The 18,603-nt window shown below is 44.5% G+C and overlaps 1 protein-coding gene across 4 annotated transcripts in view; it reads right to left on the reverse strand.

Annotated features, from left to right (window-relative positions):
* Positions 1 to 18,603, reverse strand: part of FAM171A1 (family with sequence similarity 171 member A1) — a 134,654-nt gene that overhangs the window by 49,327 nt on the left and 66,724 nt on the right. For 2 of the 4 annotated variants that reach the window (XM_057733195.1, XM_057733196.1), the window contains exons 2-3: positions 9,871 to 9,943; positions 8,059 to 8,286 (exon numbers count right to left, since the gene is read on the reverse strand). Coding sequence is in view for 2 of the 4 variants with exons in the window: in XM_057733194.1 (XP_057589177.1) it covers positions 8,059 to 8,286 (228 nt within the window). In the remaining 2 variants the exon portion in view is untranslated. The remainder of the gene's footprint in view (positions 1 to 8,058; positions 8,287 to 9,870; positions 9,944 to 18,603) is intronic. The other 2 variants (XM_057733194.1, XM_057733193.1) reach the window with 1 other exon arrangement.

Consider the following 18,603-nt stretch of genomic DNA (forward strand, 5'->3'; position numbering starts at 1 on the left):
TAGAACTTGTGCTATTTTAAAATTCTTGTGTAAGTACCTGGACTTCCAACTAAAAAATTCACAAAGCCTACATGTACCTGGGTAGAACATGATTTTAATAATAAAACAAATCAATGTATTATAGACTCACAATAAGTACTCATATTACTGAACCCTCACCAACATGTCAGACATTATTCTAGGTCCTTTAGTTCTGGTAATTTATTTAACTCTCAACACAGCTCTGTGAAAGAGGTATTATTAACATGTCCATTTGACAGGTAAGGAAACAGTTTACAGATAAGGAATTAACTTGTCCAAGATCCCACAGCTGGTAAATACTGGACCCAGGATTTTGAACACTGGAGTCTGACCTCAACCGCGATGCTTCATGGACTCGAATTCAAAGGCCCCTTGGACTCCATCCAGCCTAAGTCTCTTAAGTTTAAAGAGGAGGAAGGTGAGGCCTAGAGAGATGAAGTAACTTTCAAGGAAAATGCTAGAAACCAGAAATATCAAGTGCTAAGAGTATCAATGGCTTAGCACAACTGGCTCTGAACAGTGTCAGAGGGGACCAGTGAGGGGCTGGCCTTGGACATGACCCTGCTCCCTACACAGTGCATTTATTTAGCTGCCACTATATACAAGGCCCAGAGCTAGATGTGAGGAATAGATCAATGTTGGGGGCAGTCTGGACATACGAGGAGACTCGGACACACAACCAACAGCTGCATGACAAGCTGAATGTGGCAAGTGCCACGACAAAGATAAGGATGTATCTCAATGCTGTGAAAACAATCCAGAAGTTCCTCCAAATATTTTTAAAATTTATTTATTTTTATTTATTGGCTGCACTGGGTCTTCGTTGCTGCACATGGGCTTTCTATAGTTGCAGAGAGCGGGGGCTACTCTTTGTTGCGGCACACGGGCTTCTCATTGCGGTGGCTTCTCTTGTTGCAGAGCACAGGCTCTGGGCTTCAACAGTTGTGGCACGTGGGCTCAGTAATTGTGGTGCATGGGCTCTAGAGCGCAGGCTCAACAGTTGTGGCACACGAGCTTAGCTGCTCCACAGCATGTGGGATCTTCCCGGACCAGGGATTGAGCCCATGTCCCCTGCACTGGCAGGCGGAATCTTAACCACTGCGCCACCAGGGAAGCCAGTTCCTCCAACTATTAAACACAGAGTCACCACGTAACCCAGAAATTCCACTCCCAGGTATACACCCAAGAGAACTGAGATCATATGTGCACGCAAAAACCTGCACATGAATGTTCACAGCAGCATCAGTCACACTAGCCAGAAAGTGGAAACAACCCAATATCCATCAACTGATGGGCAGATAAACAAAATGTAGTCTATCCATACAATAGAGTATTGTTCACCCATAAAACAGAATAAAGCACTGACTCATGCTACAACATGGAAAGACCCTGAAAGCACCATGCTAAGTGAAAACTGCCAGATACAAAATTCCATTTATGTGCAACTGTGGAACAGGCAAATCCACAGCGAAGGCAGGATTAGTGGCTGCCAGGGGCTGAGGGTGTGGGAGACAGCAAGTCAGTCCTAATGGGTACGAGGGTATTTTTGGAGGTGAAGAAAATATTCTGGAAGTAGATACTGGTGATGGTTGCACAACCTTGTGAATTACACACTTTAAAATGGTGAATTTTATGGTGATATGCATTATATCTCAAATTAAAATTAAAAAAAAAAAGGAAAAAGAATTCACCTTGCACGTTTAAGTTGGAAGAAAAATCTATACCAAGCTGGGGGAGGGAAGCTCAGGTCCTGTGTGTGAGTCAGGACTGAAGGGAGGAAGCCTGACTTGGGTAAATCCTGCAAAACCACATCACAGGGAAACTTAACCTTCTTTAACAGAGATCCCTTCACCCAAGGGCACAGGGTACCTAATGGTCAGGAAAAAAGCAGCACATTGGTGGTTCCGGTAGGGAACAGCTCACCTCCAAACTCTGGCTTTGCCCTCCCTGCCTCTCTAGGTACAGATGCCTGGACCGCCCTGCTCCCTTCAAGAGTTCACATAGGGACTTCCCTGGTGGTCCAGAGGTTAAGACTCTGTGCTCCCAATGCAGGTGGCCCAGGTTCAATCCCCGGTCAGGGAACTAGATCCTGCATGCATGCCACAACTAAGAGCCTGTGCATCGCAACTAAGACCCAGCGCAGTCAAATAAATAAATAATTTTTTTTTTTAAAGAGCTCACACAGAGACTGAAGGCATTTCCTGGGCCCTGAAAACCTCTGTGCTGTCTGGTTTGGGGGACTCTGAGCTGGAATCACCTGTGATCGGTCTCTCAAGATGTGTGTGACCATCACAGGGTGTTCTGAAATGGTTCTCGCCTACAGCATTTGGTGCTTCCAAACATAAGGCATCTGCTCTAGCAGACTCTTCCACAAACTCTATTTCATATGCAAGAAGATGATTTCTTGTAATGACTATGATGAGAGGAGGGTGGCAGAGGCACCCACAGGGGCTTCCTGGGCTGGAGGTGGCAGAAACCCTCAGACCTGCAGGCAGAGGATATCTTACCCATCAGAGAGGAGATGCTGAATGATGTCTTGTTTTTTGATAAGTAGAGAGAAAGGAGTATCTAACTCTACCTGGGAGAGGCGGAAACACTTCTGAGAGCAGAGAAGAGCTATGCTGGGCATGAGAAGACAGAAGACAAGCTGGAGGAGAGAACAGTAAAGGAACAGCAGTGCAGACAAGCACAGAGCCAATAAAGCGTCAGATTCCTTACAGGATTAACAAACTGCCCGGGGTGACCAGACGGTGAGACAACTAGTGAAAAGCGGCTGGGGAGCAGGCTCTGTGTTCTGTTCAGTCTAAACTTTATCCTGAGGACATCAAAGGTGTTTCGGCAGACGTATAATGTAATTAGACAGATATATATACAGGCACACCTCGGAGATGTTGCAGGTTGGGTCCTAGACCACCCCAATAAAGCGACTGTCGCCACAAAGGAAGTCACATCAATGTTCTGGTTTCCCAGTGCATACAGAAGTCATGTTTATATTATACTGTAGTCTGTTAAGTGTGCAATAGCATTAGGTCTAAAAAACAACATATATACCTTAATATAAAAATACTTTATTGCTAAAAAGTGCTAACCATCATCTGAGCCTTCAGTGAGGTGTAATCTTTTTGCAACAGTAACACGAAAATCACTGTAACAAATATAATAATAATGAAAAAGTTTGAAATACTGGGAGAATTACCAAAATGTGACACAGACACGAAATGAGCAAATGCTCTTGGGAAAATGGTGCCGATGGACTTGCTCAGTGCAGGATTACTGCAAACCTCCAACTTGCAAAAAATGCAATGTCTGCAAAGCACAATAAAGCAAAGTGCAACAAAATGAGGTCTGCCAGCATATATACAGATGTATAAACATACATCCACATATAAATACATATAAATATATCTTATATATAAATATATAATTATTATATTATAAAAATAATATAAATATATATTTAAAATACATTTTAAGACACCCACGGTCAGTAATATAAAGGGCAGCTTGATGGGGTCAGACGGAGCTGACCAGAGGCCACTGCAATAGCCCGGAACTGTTGGAAAAGGCCCGAGCTGGAGCAAGAGCTATAGAGGTGGAAACAGTCAAGATGTGGAATTACACTCTTTAGTGGGTGGGTTACACTTCATAGAGCTACTTTTGTTCTGTTGCCAAAGGTAAAGGGTGCTCTCCTTTTGCTGTGGTTTCCTGTGCACCAATCTATACTCCCTTCCATGAAAGGGCAAAAAAACCCCACACATCCTCCAGGAACTACTGTCAAGGATGAGAGAAGAAATCTATCCCCAAATCGCCTAAGAATGTGAAAGCAAACAAAAGCACGTGTGCACGTGCAGTAAAGAAATTACTTTTTAGTTTCAAATTTTAAAAATATTCCATAAGAGGCTCCCAATTCTTCTCTCCTCCTCACTCAGTTATCTGGAATACCAGAAGTGCACCTCCAAAAGTATGCATGAAAACAACAGTCTAGTCTGCTTTTCACAGCAGACCAGTCTAAATTTTACTCGTGTTTCCTGTTAGATTCTAGTTAAGAGTATTTTGTTATTTTGATAAGGTAAGCAGAGACAAATAAAGACATGGGAGGGTCCTTGAAGATTATTCAGTCTAACTGATTTAGTTTTAGAAATGAGAGATTCAGACTTAGAAAGCTGTGATGGGCCCCCACGTGTGGGCAGAGCTGGGGGCAGGCAGGCCTAGAACCCAGGCATCTTCAAGCCCAGTCGGAAACTGTTTGAATTAAACTACATTTTTTACCATTATTTACTCATTTAAGAAAAACGGATGTTATGAAAATGGTTGCTCTTTTCTCAAGTGATCATGTTAACAAAGCCAAAAGGAACGTCATTAAAGTACAATCCATCCTTACTTGTGGGTTCAGTACTTGCAAATGTGCCTACTTGCTACAGTTTGTTTGCAACCCCCAGTCAATACCCATGATGCTTTCAATGTGCACGTTCAGTCTCCTGTCGTGCATGTTCCCAGCTAAGGTCATTTCAGCTCTCAGACTGTAAGCGCCCTTTTCGCGATCTATGCCAACTTTTGGCATTCTTGCACTTTTTGTTGGCAATTTCCCTGTTTCAAATGGCCCCCGAGTGCTGTGCTGAAGTGCTGCGCTGAAGTGCTGTCCAGTATTTCTAACTGCAGGAGGCTGGGATGTGCCTTATGGAGGAAAATACATGTTAGACAAGCTTCCCTTAGCCGTGAGTCATGGTGCTGTTGGCCGTGAGTTCAAGGTTAATGAACCAACAATATCTATTGAGTCAGGTATCTTGAAACAGAAACACATAAAACAAGGAGATGTACTGATCAGTGGATGAAAACGTGACCGGAGGCTCTCAGGAACCTAACTCTGCATTTCCCCCGGGAGCAATGACTCAGGATTCACGAATTCAATGTTCACGGTGACTCTGTAGAACATAACTCCTGGAATAGTGAGAATCAATGGTATTTTGCGCTGCTGCCTCCCAGCGAAGGTGGAGTTGAGATGTCTGGATACTGTCTAAACTCCCCCTGGTTGTTTCCAGTGATTTCTCAGCGTGACAAATGGGGGAGGTCAAACGTTTTCTTCAGCTGGAACCTAACAAGGACCACCTTTCCTACTGTGCTGGCCTTTCCAGGGTTCTGCCCACTTGCCTCCACTCTCTGGGTGAGATCCTGGTTTTGAGCCTCCCCTCAACGCTGCTGAGGAGCCCAGACTCCACCTCCACCTCCAAACCTCTCAAGCCCCAAACACTTTTCAAACTCAAGGCTGAATACACTTGGCATCCCAGAGGCAGCGCAAATCCAATCTATGCTAGATTCATCACCAAATACAACCCGACGCTTAGTCCCTTCTCCCCATCTCCCCACCTCCACCCCCACCTCCACCTCCATCCACCTTCGCTGGAGCCCCAAGCTTGGGGAGAGGGATGCACACGGGGAGGGAGGAAGGGGGCTTCTTTCAGGCGATGGCATTAATCAGCTTACAACTTTTCACTTGCCAGTGGCTTCCCATCAATTTTAGTAGAAAATCCTTACTATGGACAACTCCTTGCTTTCCTTCTTTCTCACCACATTTTAACCTGGTTGATTTTCTTCTCACTCTCTTAATCCTCAATGCTCACTTTGGCCTCACGACTTGTACACTTACTAATTCCTCTGTCTCTGTCTGAAACACCCTTTCCTTGGCTTTTGGGATGACCGGAGGCTCTGTAACCTGTACTCCCACTCCGAGTCAACCTTAGGGAAACACAAGGTGGCAGGGGTCCCAAGCCCACTGCCCATCTGTTATTCTATCCACTCCATCACCAGCCAGGAACCCGAGATTCAACTTCTATTTATCCTAATTCATCCTTTCCCCTCACATCTCTTCCACCCATTCTCCAAGGCTTTCTGGATTTTGCCTGCTAAATATTTCTCAGGTTTCTCTTCTTTTCTCTAAAATTTTCCTAAAGGATTTCCTCAGTTGTATCTATTTCAAATCCATGTTCCACAGGCCTCAAAGCAATGGTCCCAAACTATAGTGAACAATTTTATCCATAAATACCCAGGGGATGAGGGTTCGGGGCGGGGGGCAAGTAAGAGTTGCTTATTGAAAATGCAGATTCCTGTCTGTCAATTATATCTCAATAAAAGTTCTAAAAAACAAATGCAGATTCCTGGGTCAATCTGCTCAATCAAATGCTTGAGTCCTAGAATCTGTATGTTTTCACAGGCATCTTCTGATGCTAATACCTATTCACCCCCAAGACTCAGCTCCTCTCTCAGCCTCTCCAGGAAGCCTTCCTTCATTCGCTCACCTAGGCCGGTGGACTGGCCCTCTGCAGCATCCATGTAGGCACGTAAATTTATCAGAGCACTGATCCCCTTAGGAGGAACTGGCTTCTGTGGCTGACTTCATAACTAAACTGTCAAGTCTCTAGGGGCGAGTTCTGAGTCTCTAGATCTGTATGCTCAGTGGCCAGGGCACAGAGTAGCTACTCAATAAGTATAAATGGAACTTAAGAATTTTGTGGCTGAGGGTGGATGCTGGGGCTGGGGTACAGCCACACGGAGCTCCCAGGTGCCCCAGAGGCAGCGGGGACCCTGGTGGCACCCGTCCAGTGGCACCGAGGTGAGCGTGAAAGTTGGCACTGTGCCAGGCACTGCACTAGGTGCTACATACTTACTGAGCACCTACTATGTTGTAGGTAGTGTGAGCTAGTACACCTACATTAACTACTTTTTACTCAGAGCCACTCTACAAGGTGGTATCAGCTCCGCCTTGCAGAGACTGGCATCAAAGCTGGAGGGGCTCAAGCACAGATGGGGAGCCAGGAGCCAGGGCACTTGGTTTCTGAAGCCCATGCTCTCCCTGCTACCCTGGCAGCAATGGTGCTGGCAGATAATGTGGTCCAGGCACTAGAGGGAGCCTGAAAAAAGGAGACCAAGGGGGCACCATCTGCCCTACCCTGTCTGCAGCGGAACCCATGTCAGGCACCATCCTTGCCCCGTGTGGTAGACCGGCTGCTTTGCAGTGGTGAACAGTCATGTGATATTGTGATTTATAATAAGAAATGTGCATTTGGTCTTGGTCTCGTTCCTGGCTCACAGCTCCTAAAACCCTTGGAAATTCCTAAGTTTAAGGGCGATAAAAGTATCTTTTGTTATTTATAACAAGCCCCTTTCAATGGGAGTTTCAGTTAATATAGTGATTTTGGGGAAGACCCTAGATAACCTAAGGATGGGGGCTGGTTGCTAGGGAAACAATCGTGTGATTAGAGGGTTGGAACTTTCCGTCTCACCCCCTTGACCTCCAGGGAGGAGAGAGGGGCTGGAGGTTGAATCAATCACTAATGGCCAATGATTTAATCAGTCGTGCCTACATAATGAATTTTCCATAAAACCCCAAAAGGATGGGGTTCGGTGAGCCTTTTGGTTGGCGAACACTTGGAGGTGCTGGGAGGGTGGTACACCTGGAGGGGATGGAATCTCCATGCCCCTTCCCACAGACCTTGCCCTATGCATCTCTTCCATCCGGCTGTTCCTTTAATATAGCCTTTGTAATAAACTGGTAATCTAGTAAGTACGCAGCTGGTATCACAGAATCCGCAAATTGCTGGATGTGTGGAAAACCTCCCCCCCCATGTTTGGTGATCAGACGCACCAGAAGTGGAGTAGAGTGTTGAGAGGGAGGAAACACACAGCAGTGTTCTTCCTGAGCAGGCAAGAAGGCGGGAAAGGGAAAGACAGTCTCACCATCATTCCCCACCTTTCGGCCCCATTTCAGAGCTCTGCTCCAATCCCATCAGCTGCTTACGATCAGTAAGGTACAGATGAAACCTGGGGAAATGAGTTCCACTGTATGGATAGTAATGTAGAACCCAACCAGCTTCATATCGGGATCTGCATGGAAGGGGCCCCAAAAGCTAAGGCAGAGAATGAGCAAGTATTTTCTTGATTGTCTGACTCGACACTTAACACTTACAAAATCGTTTCTGTGCCGAACTCCATCCCTAGCCTGACGATAAGCCCTGATTTAGAGAGAGGTGAAGACCGCCTTACCGGGTAACCGGATTGGCTTCCACGGGGCAGAGTTTGGCACGTAGGCGTGCTTCGCGGCGGTGACAATCAGCTGACTGCCCAGCTTGTACTGGAATGTGATGAAGGCGACGCCATCTGTCCCCGAGGTGCCAGAGGCGATGGAGACCTGGTTGGTGAAAATCTCAATGAGGGCATCGGGGACGGGCTGATGGGTGCTGGCATCACTGATGTGGACCTTCAGGGTGACCTCTGGAAGAAGGACAAAGCAGAGAACAGTGGCTATTAACTGGGCAAATCCAACAGCGATTCTGCTATAACCGCGATGGGAGGTGGTAAGCAAATCTAGATCTACATTCAAAATATAAATCATTTTACCCGGGAACGTTCTCTTCTTAGAGGTCCTTTTCTACTTTACATGATTTCTTATCTTCCTCAAAACCACTGCCCGTAACAAACTGCTTTCATCCTGGCTCCTCCCAGCTCAAACCAACAAATAATGGAGAGAAAATTTCTATCCCTTTAAGACATTGTGCAACAAATACAATGCTCTTTTATCCTGCCTGGCATTGCTGGCAAACACAGCCTAAGCAAGGCTCGGGCTGCTACAGAAGGACCCTGGAGGCACTAAGATTTGCAGCAACATTCTTCAACAGTCCTGGGGAACATGGATGTGTACAGCTCAGGGTTGCTGTGTTGGTATACTCATGAAGATGTGACCGAAAAGTAGTCAAAAGTATCTTTAAAAGGGAGGACCCAAAGAGTGGGAGAAGGTTAGAATAAGGGGGAAGAAAAAGTAAACATTTGAAAAGATGGCTGAATTTGAGTTCGTAGTATTGGCAAAACCAGATAACGAATGTGGGAAATGGACAGCCCCAAACTGACGTTAAAAATTAAACTGAAATGGTTAATTTTCATTTATTCATGCAAGAGATGTACATGGAGCTGTCACTCCACACCTAGCATCATGAGTAACTGTGCACAACTACAGTGGTGAAGGGAAGTGAGTGGACAGGCAAGTGCTATTCCCTGGGGGACATCTGGTGGAGGCACCAAGGGGGCAATTACAGAACAGCACGTGCAAAGGCCCAGAGGCAAGAGAAAGCCATGCTGCCTGGAGAAATGGAAATAGGTTCTGAAAGCTGGAGGGGGAGTGGGAGGGGTACGAAGCTATGAAGCTCCGGGAAAGACGAGGCTTGAGAGGCCAATAAGGGCCAGATCAGTTATGGTTTTATAAGCGACCTAAAAGGATTGTTCTTTATCCTAAGGGCAGGGGAGTGGAAATCGAATGTATGTGTAGAAACACCTCGCTTTGGATGAAGGACGGACATGGGGATTGGCAAGACTGGAGATGGAGCATCTAGTTAAGAGACTTCTGTAATAACCCAGCAAGAGACAGCGGTGGACCATGGCGGACATCAACGAAAGGATGCTGATTCCAGATATATCCAGAATGATCAGTGTATCCTGCTCCAAGAAACCCCTTTTGCTTAGGTATGAAGGGAGTAAACGGTACCCAGTGACCTAATAAGTCCATCGCCACTTAGAGACACTATTTGCCATACACTGTGAGCTGCCTTGGATCTGAAAGCCCTACTGGTGATTTGGAAGAAGCAGGTGGACTAAGGAACAGCAAAGAACTACCAGGTGAGCATGGTGGCTCATGTTTAGAGAATCACTGGAGTCTGGCTCAGCAGACAGACCACCGGGGAGGTCAAGGCTGGCTGGGGGCAGCCTGAAAGGGAGGGGAAGAGGCATCCGAGCTGGCCCCGTGGGAACCCCACAGTGTGCATCTCTAGAGTTCTAGGCAATTCACACTCCAGGTTTGACCCTCACCTCCACCAAGTTCCAGCCACGTGAGCTTGGGCAAGTCTCTTATGCTCTCCAGGTCCGTCTCTTCCTTTATAAACTGGGGATGATAATTACATATATCTCAGCATAATTGCAAACACAAGCTAGTGCCATCATGTTATTCTAAACACTGAGCTTGAAAGCATTCAAGTCACAGTGTCCGAGCATCCCAGGACAGGGCACAGGGAGGAGAGCTGGAGAAGAAAAGGGTATGAAACAAAATGGAAGGATGAGACATCCCTCTCGGGTGCTAATAACTCAATATCCCAAGCTCTTCCCCAACTGGGGCAACCACATTGAGAAGAATTTCTTTTGGTTCAAGAACATCCACCCTGGTAACTTGCCAGTGATCTTATGATGCGAAAGCAACCTTTTCAATACTGCAAGTTTCACTCAGTCGATCCTTTGCCCACCCATTTTTTCACATACTGATGAGACAGGCTGGGACCTGGGACCCTTTACCTGAACTGCACCTGGACAAACGGCTCCTCGAGCAACAGAATAGAAAGCAACTATAAAGGAATAAAAATAACTGCATGCATGCACAGTTGGACAGTTATGAACAATAAGATACAAAAGGCCACAAACCAACAGCCGCTTCTAAGGGGCCGGGAGCAAAAGCAGGGTCCTGTGCATGGTCCCTGCACACAGCACCACCAAGGGGGTGGGCAGACCACTGAAGCGACACGTCCTGCAGGGTCCAGATCTGCCCTGTTGTGATCCCATTTAAGGAACCAGCCCACCCTCCGTGGGGAGCGAGCAAGGGTGCCTGCTACTTGTTTTTGCTCCCTCGTGCTGCAGCCTTTCCTTGCCTGAATTTCTCGTCTGGCCTCTTCTCAATTTCTGTTGATTAAAGGGTTCAAGGGCTCAGTCAGTATCACTGACTTAATACATTTCTTGACTAGATGACCATAAGGAACAGCTAAAGAATCCTAGATTTCAGCGCTATGTAAGATCTGCACCAAATAAATCTCTCAAAACCTTGTAGAGAAAACCAGTGCTACAGAAACTGAACCTGGTTGCTTTATAACTATAGGAGGAGAAACGTGCCAAAAGAGTGATAAAATCAACACCAAGAAAATCAAGGATATACCATTACAAAACATAGTTAGTCGATTCCTTCTAATCTTATCAGTGTTATCCTAATGCAGATTTGCAGTGTGTACAACCACAGGTTTGTTTTCTTATTGAAATGGATCTTCCTTGTCTCCAGGTCGTACAGGAAGTTACAAATGAATTAATACTCACACAGCAGAAATCCTCTGGAACAGGGCAAGTGGGGAGGTGGCTTCGTAGGGTTGCATTGATGGTCTGTGTAATCTTATGGTAATGCAACATTTACTAACAACTGGGATTACAAGGTTTCTGCTTTCTTTTCACTGTTTGCTGACAAGACAAAAGCAGCTGAGATCTGGAAAAAGCTAAAGGATTCATGGATAAATACGAGAAAGGAGTTCTCTTATAATCCTAGATTCTACCACCTGAATTGCTTCCAATTCGGGAAGCATAGTTTATGTTCTGCGATTGTATACCTTGAAAGAGATCATTTAGCTACTTCTTTTGGTGTGATAGGATGTAAAAACATGTCACTATGGTTAGGTAATTATTACAGACTACTGGGGTATCATATTTTTTAAAATTTTGCAATTTGCTTCATTCATGACAGTATAGCATGAACAGTCCTCCTGTTCAGTAGTCCTAGATCTAGTTCATTTTTTTAAAAAACAGACTTTATTTTTTAGAGCAGTTTTAGGTTCACAGCAATACTGAGTGGAAGGTGCAGAAATGTCCCATTGGGGTATCATTTTTATAGAAACACTTATCCATTCAACAGCAAACAAAATTATTCCCACTAAATGACAACCAGGAGATTAATCTTATCATGAGATGGGGCACTATTAACGATGCATTAATCGCATTTTGCAGATAAAAGGAAGATCCTATAAATGGCCCCAGAACTAAATATGGATTAAGATCCACTCCTGGGCATATATCCAGAGAAAACTCTAATTCGAAAAGATACACGTACCCCAACAATCATAGCAGCACTATTTACAACAGACAAGACATGGAAGCAACTGAAGTGTCCATCAACAGATGAGTGGATAAAGAAGATGTGGTACACATACAATGGAATATTACTCAACCATAAAAAAGAATGAAATAATGCCACTTGCAGCAACATGGATGCAACTAGAGATTACCATAATAAGTGAAGTAAGTCAGAAAAAGAAAGACAGATAGCATATGATATCACTAAAATATGGCACAAATGAACCCATCTACAAAACAGAAACAGATTTACCGACACAGAGAACAGACTGATGGTTACCAAAACGGAAGGTGGCAGGAGAGATAAATTAGGACTTTGGGATTAGCAGATACAAACTACTATACTATATAAAATAAACAACAAGGCCTTACTGTATAACACAGGGAACTATATTCAATATCTTGTAATAAACCATAATGGAAAAGAATATGAAAAAGAATACATACATATATAACTGAGTCACTTTGCTGTATACCAGAAACTTACATAATAGTGTAAATCAACTATACTTCAACAAAAAAAAATGCACTATGTTTCTCTGTTGGTCAGTGAGAGCTGACGGATCCTGCTGAGCTGGAGAAACTGATTACTAACTCGAAGCTGAGACATTATTCTTTTTACTCTTGACCCTGAACACCCACCACCAAATTCTGCTGATTCTGATTCTAGAGTATAGATCTCAAAGCCAGCTTTTCTTTCCCATCCTTGTTGACACTGCCCTACCTTAGGCCCTGGACATCTATCACCCAGACTGCTGTTCAGCCTCTTCACAGAAACTGCCACTGTCTTAAGACCTGACCCTGAATTCCCACTGAAGCCAGTATTTCAGAGAGCCACCTGAAATACTGATTTCACCACTTCCTGTCCCCCTTCAAAGTTGACAGTGCCCCCGCCAAATGTGGCCGAGGGCCAGATGTGGCCAGCTGCCTGTTTTATATAGTCCATGAGCCAAGAATGGTTTTTACACTTTTAAATGATTGGGAGAGAAAAATCAAAAAAATAATAGTTCATGTAACATGAAAATTACCTGGAACTTGAATTTGTGTCCATAAACAAACTTTATTGGAACACAGCCATGTCCAGTAATTTACATATTGTCCAAGACTGGTTTTGCATTTCGATGGTGGAGTTTAGATGTTTTGACAGAGACCAAAGGCCTGCAAAGCCTGAACGATTTACTTTCGGCCCTTTAAAGAAAAATCTGCCCACCCTGACCTACAGGGTCCATTCAAGGCATCCAAGGTCCTCCACAGTCTGGCCCGACCTGATCCCTACATACCGGAGGCCCCAGACACCATCCCCTACTTTTCTTACTTTCTTTCCTGCTGCTGCTTCTCATCTTTGTAGGAAATGCTTTTGCTTTCCTGTTGCTAATGCCTGTTCACCATTTAAAAGTCCTAGTTAAGGTTTATTCAAGAAACTGCTTCCGGCGGACTCGAGGGGGGGGGAGTCAAGGAAGGGAGGGAATACGGGGATATGTGTATAAAAACAGATGATTGAACGTGGTGTACCCCCAAAAAACAATAATAATTTAAAAAAAAGAAAGAAAGAAACTGCTCCCGACTCACCAATTCCTGCCTACACCAGGTTAGCGGCCCCTCACCCGGGACCCCAGCACTGCAAACACTGACGCCGCTCCCTCTGTTTCCATCTCAGTCCGTTTTTATCGTACACTGACGATGGGGGTATACAGCGGTGATCGGACCCCCGACTCTGAGGAGCTCTCGGCTTTAGACATTAAATAGATACCAAGTGTAATTACAAACGGGGAAAAACACCTCCAAGGAAAACTGGGTACCACAGGACAGCAGGATGGAGGACAGCCGACTTTCAGCTGTGAAGGCCTTTCGAGGAGATGTCACCTAAGCTCAGGCCTGAAGGATGCACACGAACCCGCCAGGCAAAGGGGTGCAGGCAGGGCTACAAACACCTGGAGGTGAGAATGACTTGGTTGCTTGCTTAAATGCAGTTGAGAACCAGTGTGGAGGGAAATCCCGGAGAACAGCGAACCGTCTCCTAAGACTGGGAGCCACCAGCCACGGGCGGGCCTGTCGATTTAAGTTTAAATCATTACAGTGAAATCAAATTAGAAACTGAACTCCTCAGGCAAACTGGCACATTTCAAGTCCTCAACAGTCACATGTGGTCAGTGGACCCCCTACTGGACAGCACAGAGAGAATGTTCCCGCCATCAGAGAAGGTTCTATCAGATGGCGCAGATGACGTATTATAAATGCTCATCTCAGACTCTGCGTAAAGAAAACCAGGGTATCCCGGTGGCTCAACAAATTCCCAAGGAAAGCACGTCAAGAGTGATGTCGCATCCTTCCTGGATCTGACCTTGACTTGAAGCCCGTACAGTGACTTTCAGGCTCTACGTGTTCTCCACCCCACAACCAAATTACCTCCCAGCCTCAGCTCCTACACACCCCCCCCGACCCGCCCCAATTCAAGGAGCTGTGAGGAGGCGGGCCTCTTGGGGCTGTTTCTTTGCTTGGTAACCCCCCCAACCCCACCCCATCCAGGCAGCTCCCTCCCCCACCTCCTCAGCCTCTGCTTAAATGAGGCTTTGACTGACCACTAGTTATTGCTTTTTAACTTTCATTATGGAAGCGTTAGACCACATATAAAAGTAGAAAGAACAGAAGGAGCACCCCCCCAGCACGGATAACTTTCAAATATCAACTTTCCACCATTCTTGTCTCATCTGTGCTCTTGCACCTGATTTTCCTTTCCCTCCCTCCCTTCTATTCTTCCTTTCTTCCCTCTTTCCTTCCCTCCCCCCCCCCCCCACTTTTTTTCTGAAACATTTTGAAGCAAATCCCAGACATCATATTAGGTCACATTATTTTCCCATAAATACTTCAGTTTACAACAGATAAGGATTTTTTAAAAAATACCCCAAATGGCATTATCAGACCCAATTTATAGAACAACTTCCTTATATTGCCTCATACCCAGAAAATACAGAATTTTCTCTGATTGTCTGAAAACAATTCTGACCATTCTATCTCAAATGTCAATCCCAACCTCTCCCTGAACTTCTGATATTATCCCGCTCTGCTTTTTCTTCTGTGCATTACACTCATCAGTTCTAACATGTTTATAATTTATATGTGTATTAACTGTCTGACTCTCCTGGGACATAAGCTTTGAGAGAGCTATTCTGTCTGTTTCTCTTTCCTTCTTTATTCAGGCATCCCAAGCACATATAGGCCCTCAATATCTATGTTGAATGTATTACTAAAACTAATAAGCATTTCTGGATATCATCTGGTACATAGCCTAAATATCCCTGTTTTTTGTTGTTGTTCCATTGATTTCTTATTCATTATTGTTTTATTATTATTATTTGGCTGTGCTGTGCAGCTTGCGGGATCTTAGTTCCCCAACCAGGGACTGAACCCAGGGCTACAGCAGTGAAAGCACGAAGTCTTAACCACTGGACCGCCAAGGAATTCTCCCTCATATTGTTTTAAATAGAAACTATCAAAATTCATTTCAGGAGCATTAATCAATTCAGATAAGTAATTAATTGTATTTAGAAAATATTTATTGAACAGTTACTGTGTGCTTGGTATGATGCTAGGGACTGTGGGAGATTAAAAAGAGAAGAAAAAAAGGGATGGCTACTGTTTTTAAGGAATTTACAGTTTTGGGGGGGTGGGGGTGGGGACAGGTAAGACCAATCCCCGTGCCAGAGAGCTAAAGGATGAAACTGCGTAAGATAGAGAAGAAGAAAAAAATAGAGCAAGGAAGAGACTAAGACAGTCTGGAGTTTATAAACAAGCAAACAAAGAAAAAAGATCTGAAAGTATCTACGGAAGTAGAGGTGATGTAGGGGTGATATTCACAATTTATTGATAAAAGGCGTACCATTGGCTACACAAGCATGTACGGCATGAATACTGGCCGTGGTCATGATGTATTGAGTTCAATGGGGGAATGCTTCTTGGAAGAGAGGGAAGTTGAAGCTGACACTGGAAGGGTGGGTAGCACGGGAAGAAGACCCTTGATGGCCAGCTCAGCATCTTCCGAAGATTTCATTCAGTATGTTCTTGCATCACATGTTTGGTCTAAGGCAAAAGCCAGAAACCTGTTTTCCCAGCTGCTCTGGTAGCTGAGATGGAGGAATGGATTTGGGCTCTGCTAACCTAGCTTCTGCTAATCTGTTCCACCCTCATGCTGGATTTTGATTCAGGAGACAGCAAAATAAAGGAGCAGGTGCTAACAACAAGGTCCTACTGTACAGAACAGGGAACTATATTCAATATCTTGTAATAAACTATGATGGAAGAGAATCTGAAAATATATACACAACTGCATCTCCTTGCTGTACACCAGAAACTAACACAACATCGTAGATCAACTATACTTCAATTTAAAAAAGAAGCAGCACAGAAATCTCTTGCATTCCTATACACTAACAACGGAAGAGCAGAAAGAGAAATTAAGGAAACTCTCCCATTCACCATTGCAACAGAAAGAATAAAATACCTAGGAATAAACCTGCCGAAGGAGGCAAAAGATCTGTATGCAGAAAACTTTAAGACATTGATGAAAGAAATCAAAGACGACACAAACAGATGGAGGGACATACCATGTTCCTGGATTGGAAGAATCAACATCGTGAAAATGACTGTACTACCCAAAGCAATTTACAGATTCAGTGCAATCCCGATCAAATTACCAACAGCATTTTTCACGAACTAGAGCAAGAAATCTTACGATATGTATGGAAACGCAAAAGACCCCGAATAGCCAAAGCAATCTTGAGAAGGAAAGACGGAGTTGGTGGAATCAGGCTTCCTGACTTCAAACTATACTACAAGGCCATAGTGATCAAGACAGTATGGTACTGGCACAAAAATAGAAAGGAAGATCAATGGGATAGAATAGAGAACTCAGAAGTAAGCCCACACACACGGGCACCTTATCTTTGACAAAGGAGGCACGAATATACAATGGAAAAAAGACAGCCTCTTCAATAAGTGGTGCTGGGAAAATTGGACAGCAACATGTAAAAGAATGAAATTAGAACACTTCCTAACAACACACACAAAAATAAACTCCAAATGGATTAAAGACCTACATGTAAGGCCAGACACTATAAAACTCCTAGAGGAAAACATAGGCAGAACACTCTATGACATACATCAAAGCAAGATCCTTTTTGACCCACCTCCTAGAATCATGGAAATAAAATCAAGAATAAACAAAGGGGACCTCATGAAACTTAAAAGCTTTTGCACAGCAAAAGAAACCATAAACAAGACTAGAAGGCAACCCTCAGAATGGGAAAAAATAGTTGCCTATGAAACAACGGACAAAGGATTAACCTCCAAAATATACAAGCAGCTCATGCAGCTGAATACCAAAAAAGCAAATAACCCAATCCACAAATGGGCAGAGGACCTAAATAGACATTTCTCCAAAGAAGACATACAGATGGCCAACAAACACATGAAAAGATGCTCAACATCACTAATCAACAGAGAAATGCAAGTCAAAGCCACAATGAGGTATCACCTCACACCGATCAGAATGGCCATCATCACAAAATCTGGAAACGGCAAATGTTGGAGAGGGTGTGGAGAAAAGGGAACTCTCCTGCACTGTTGGTGGGACTGTAAGTTGGTACAGCCACTATGGAAAACAGTTTGGAGGTTCCTTAAAAACTAAAAATGGAACTACCATATGATCCAGTAATCCCACTTCTGGGCATATACCCAAAGAAAACCATAATCCCAAAAGAAACATGTACCATAATGTTTATTGCAGCACTGTTTACAATAGCCAGGACATGGAAGCAACCAAAATGTCCATCAACAAATGAATGGATACAGAAGATGTGGCATATATATACAATGGAATATTACTCAGCTATAAAAAGGGATGAGATGGAGCTATATGTAATGAGGTGGATAGACCTAGAGTCTGTCATACAGAGTGAAGTAAGTCAGAAAGAGAAAGACAAATATTGTATGCTAACTCACATATACGGAATCTAAAAATGGTACTGATAAACTCAGTGACAAGAACAAGGACGCAGATGCAGAGAATGGACTGGAGAACTCGAGGTTTGGGGGGAGGCGGGGGGTGAAGGGGAAGCTGAGACGAAGCGAGAGAGTAGCACAGACATATATGTAGTACCAACTGTTAAATAGATAGCCAGTGGGACGTTGTTGTATAACAAAGGGAGTCCAACTCGAGGATGGAAGATGCCTTAGAGGACTGGGACGGGGAGGGTGGGGGGGGAGTTGAGGGAGGGAGGGAATATGGGGATATGTGTATAAAAACAGATGATTGAACTTGGTGTACCCCCCCAAAAATAATAAATAAATTTAAAAAAATAAAAAATTAATAAAAAATAAAAAAGAAGCAGGTGCTTTTTCTGACCAAGTGACCAGGGAAGAGGCTTCTGGTTTGGGAGCAGCGGTGTGAGTGGCCCTGTCTCAGTGCAGGAGGGCACTGTCTCAACATGTGGCCATGAGCCCCACCCCCCAGGAGTTCTGTGAGCTCCCTATCTGGAGTGGGGGGGGGTTGCACCCCTCAGCTTCCGTGCTGTCCTGGGATGGCTCTACACAGCAGAGGACCCTCTCTTCGAAACTGCCCTCCACTCCCCCTGGTTCTCCTCCCAGCCCCTGGCCTTCCTTCTCCGTATC

Source organism: Hippopotamus amphibius, chromosome 4, assembly GCF_030028045.1.
Source record: "Hippopotamus amphibius kiboko isolate mHipAmp2 chromosome 4, mHipAmp2.hap2, whole genome shotgun sequence".
NCBI lineage: Eukaryota > Metazoa > Chordata > Mammalia > Artiodactyla > Hippopotamidae > Hippopotamus > Hippopotamus amphibius.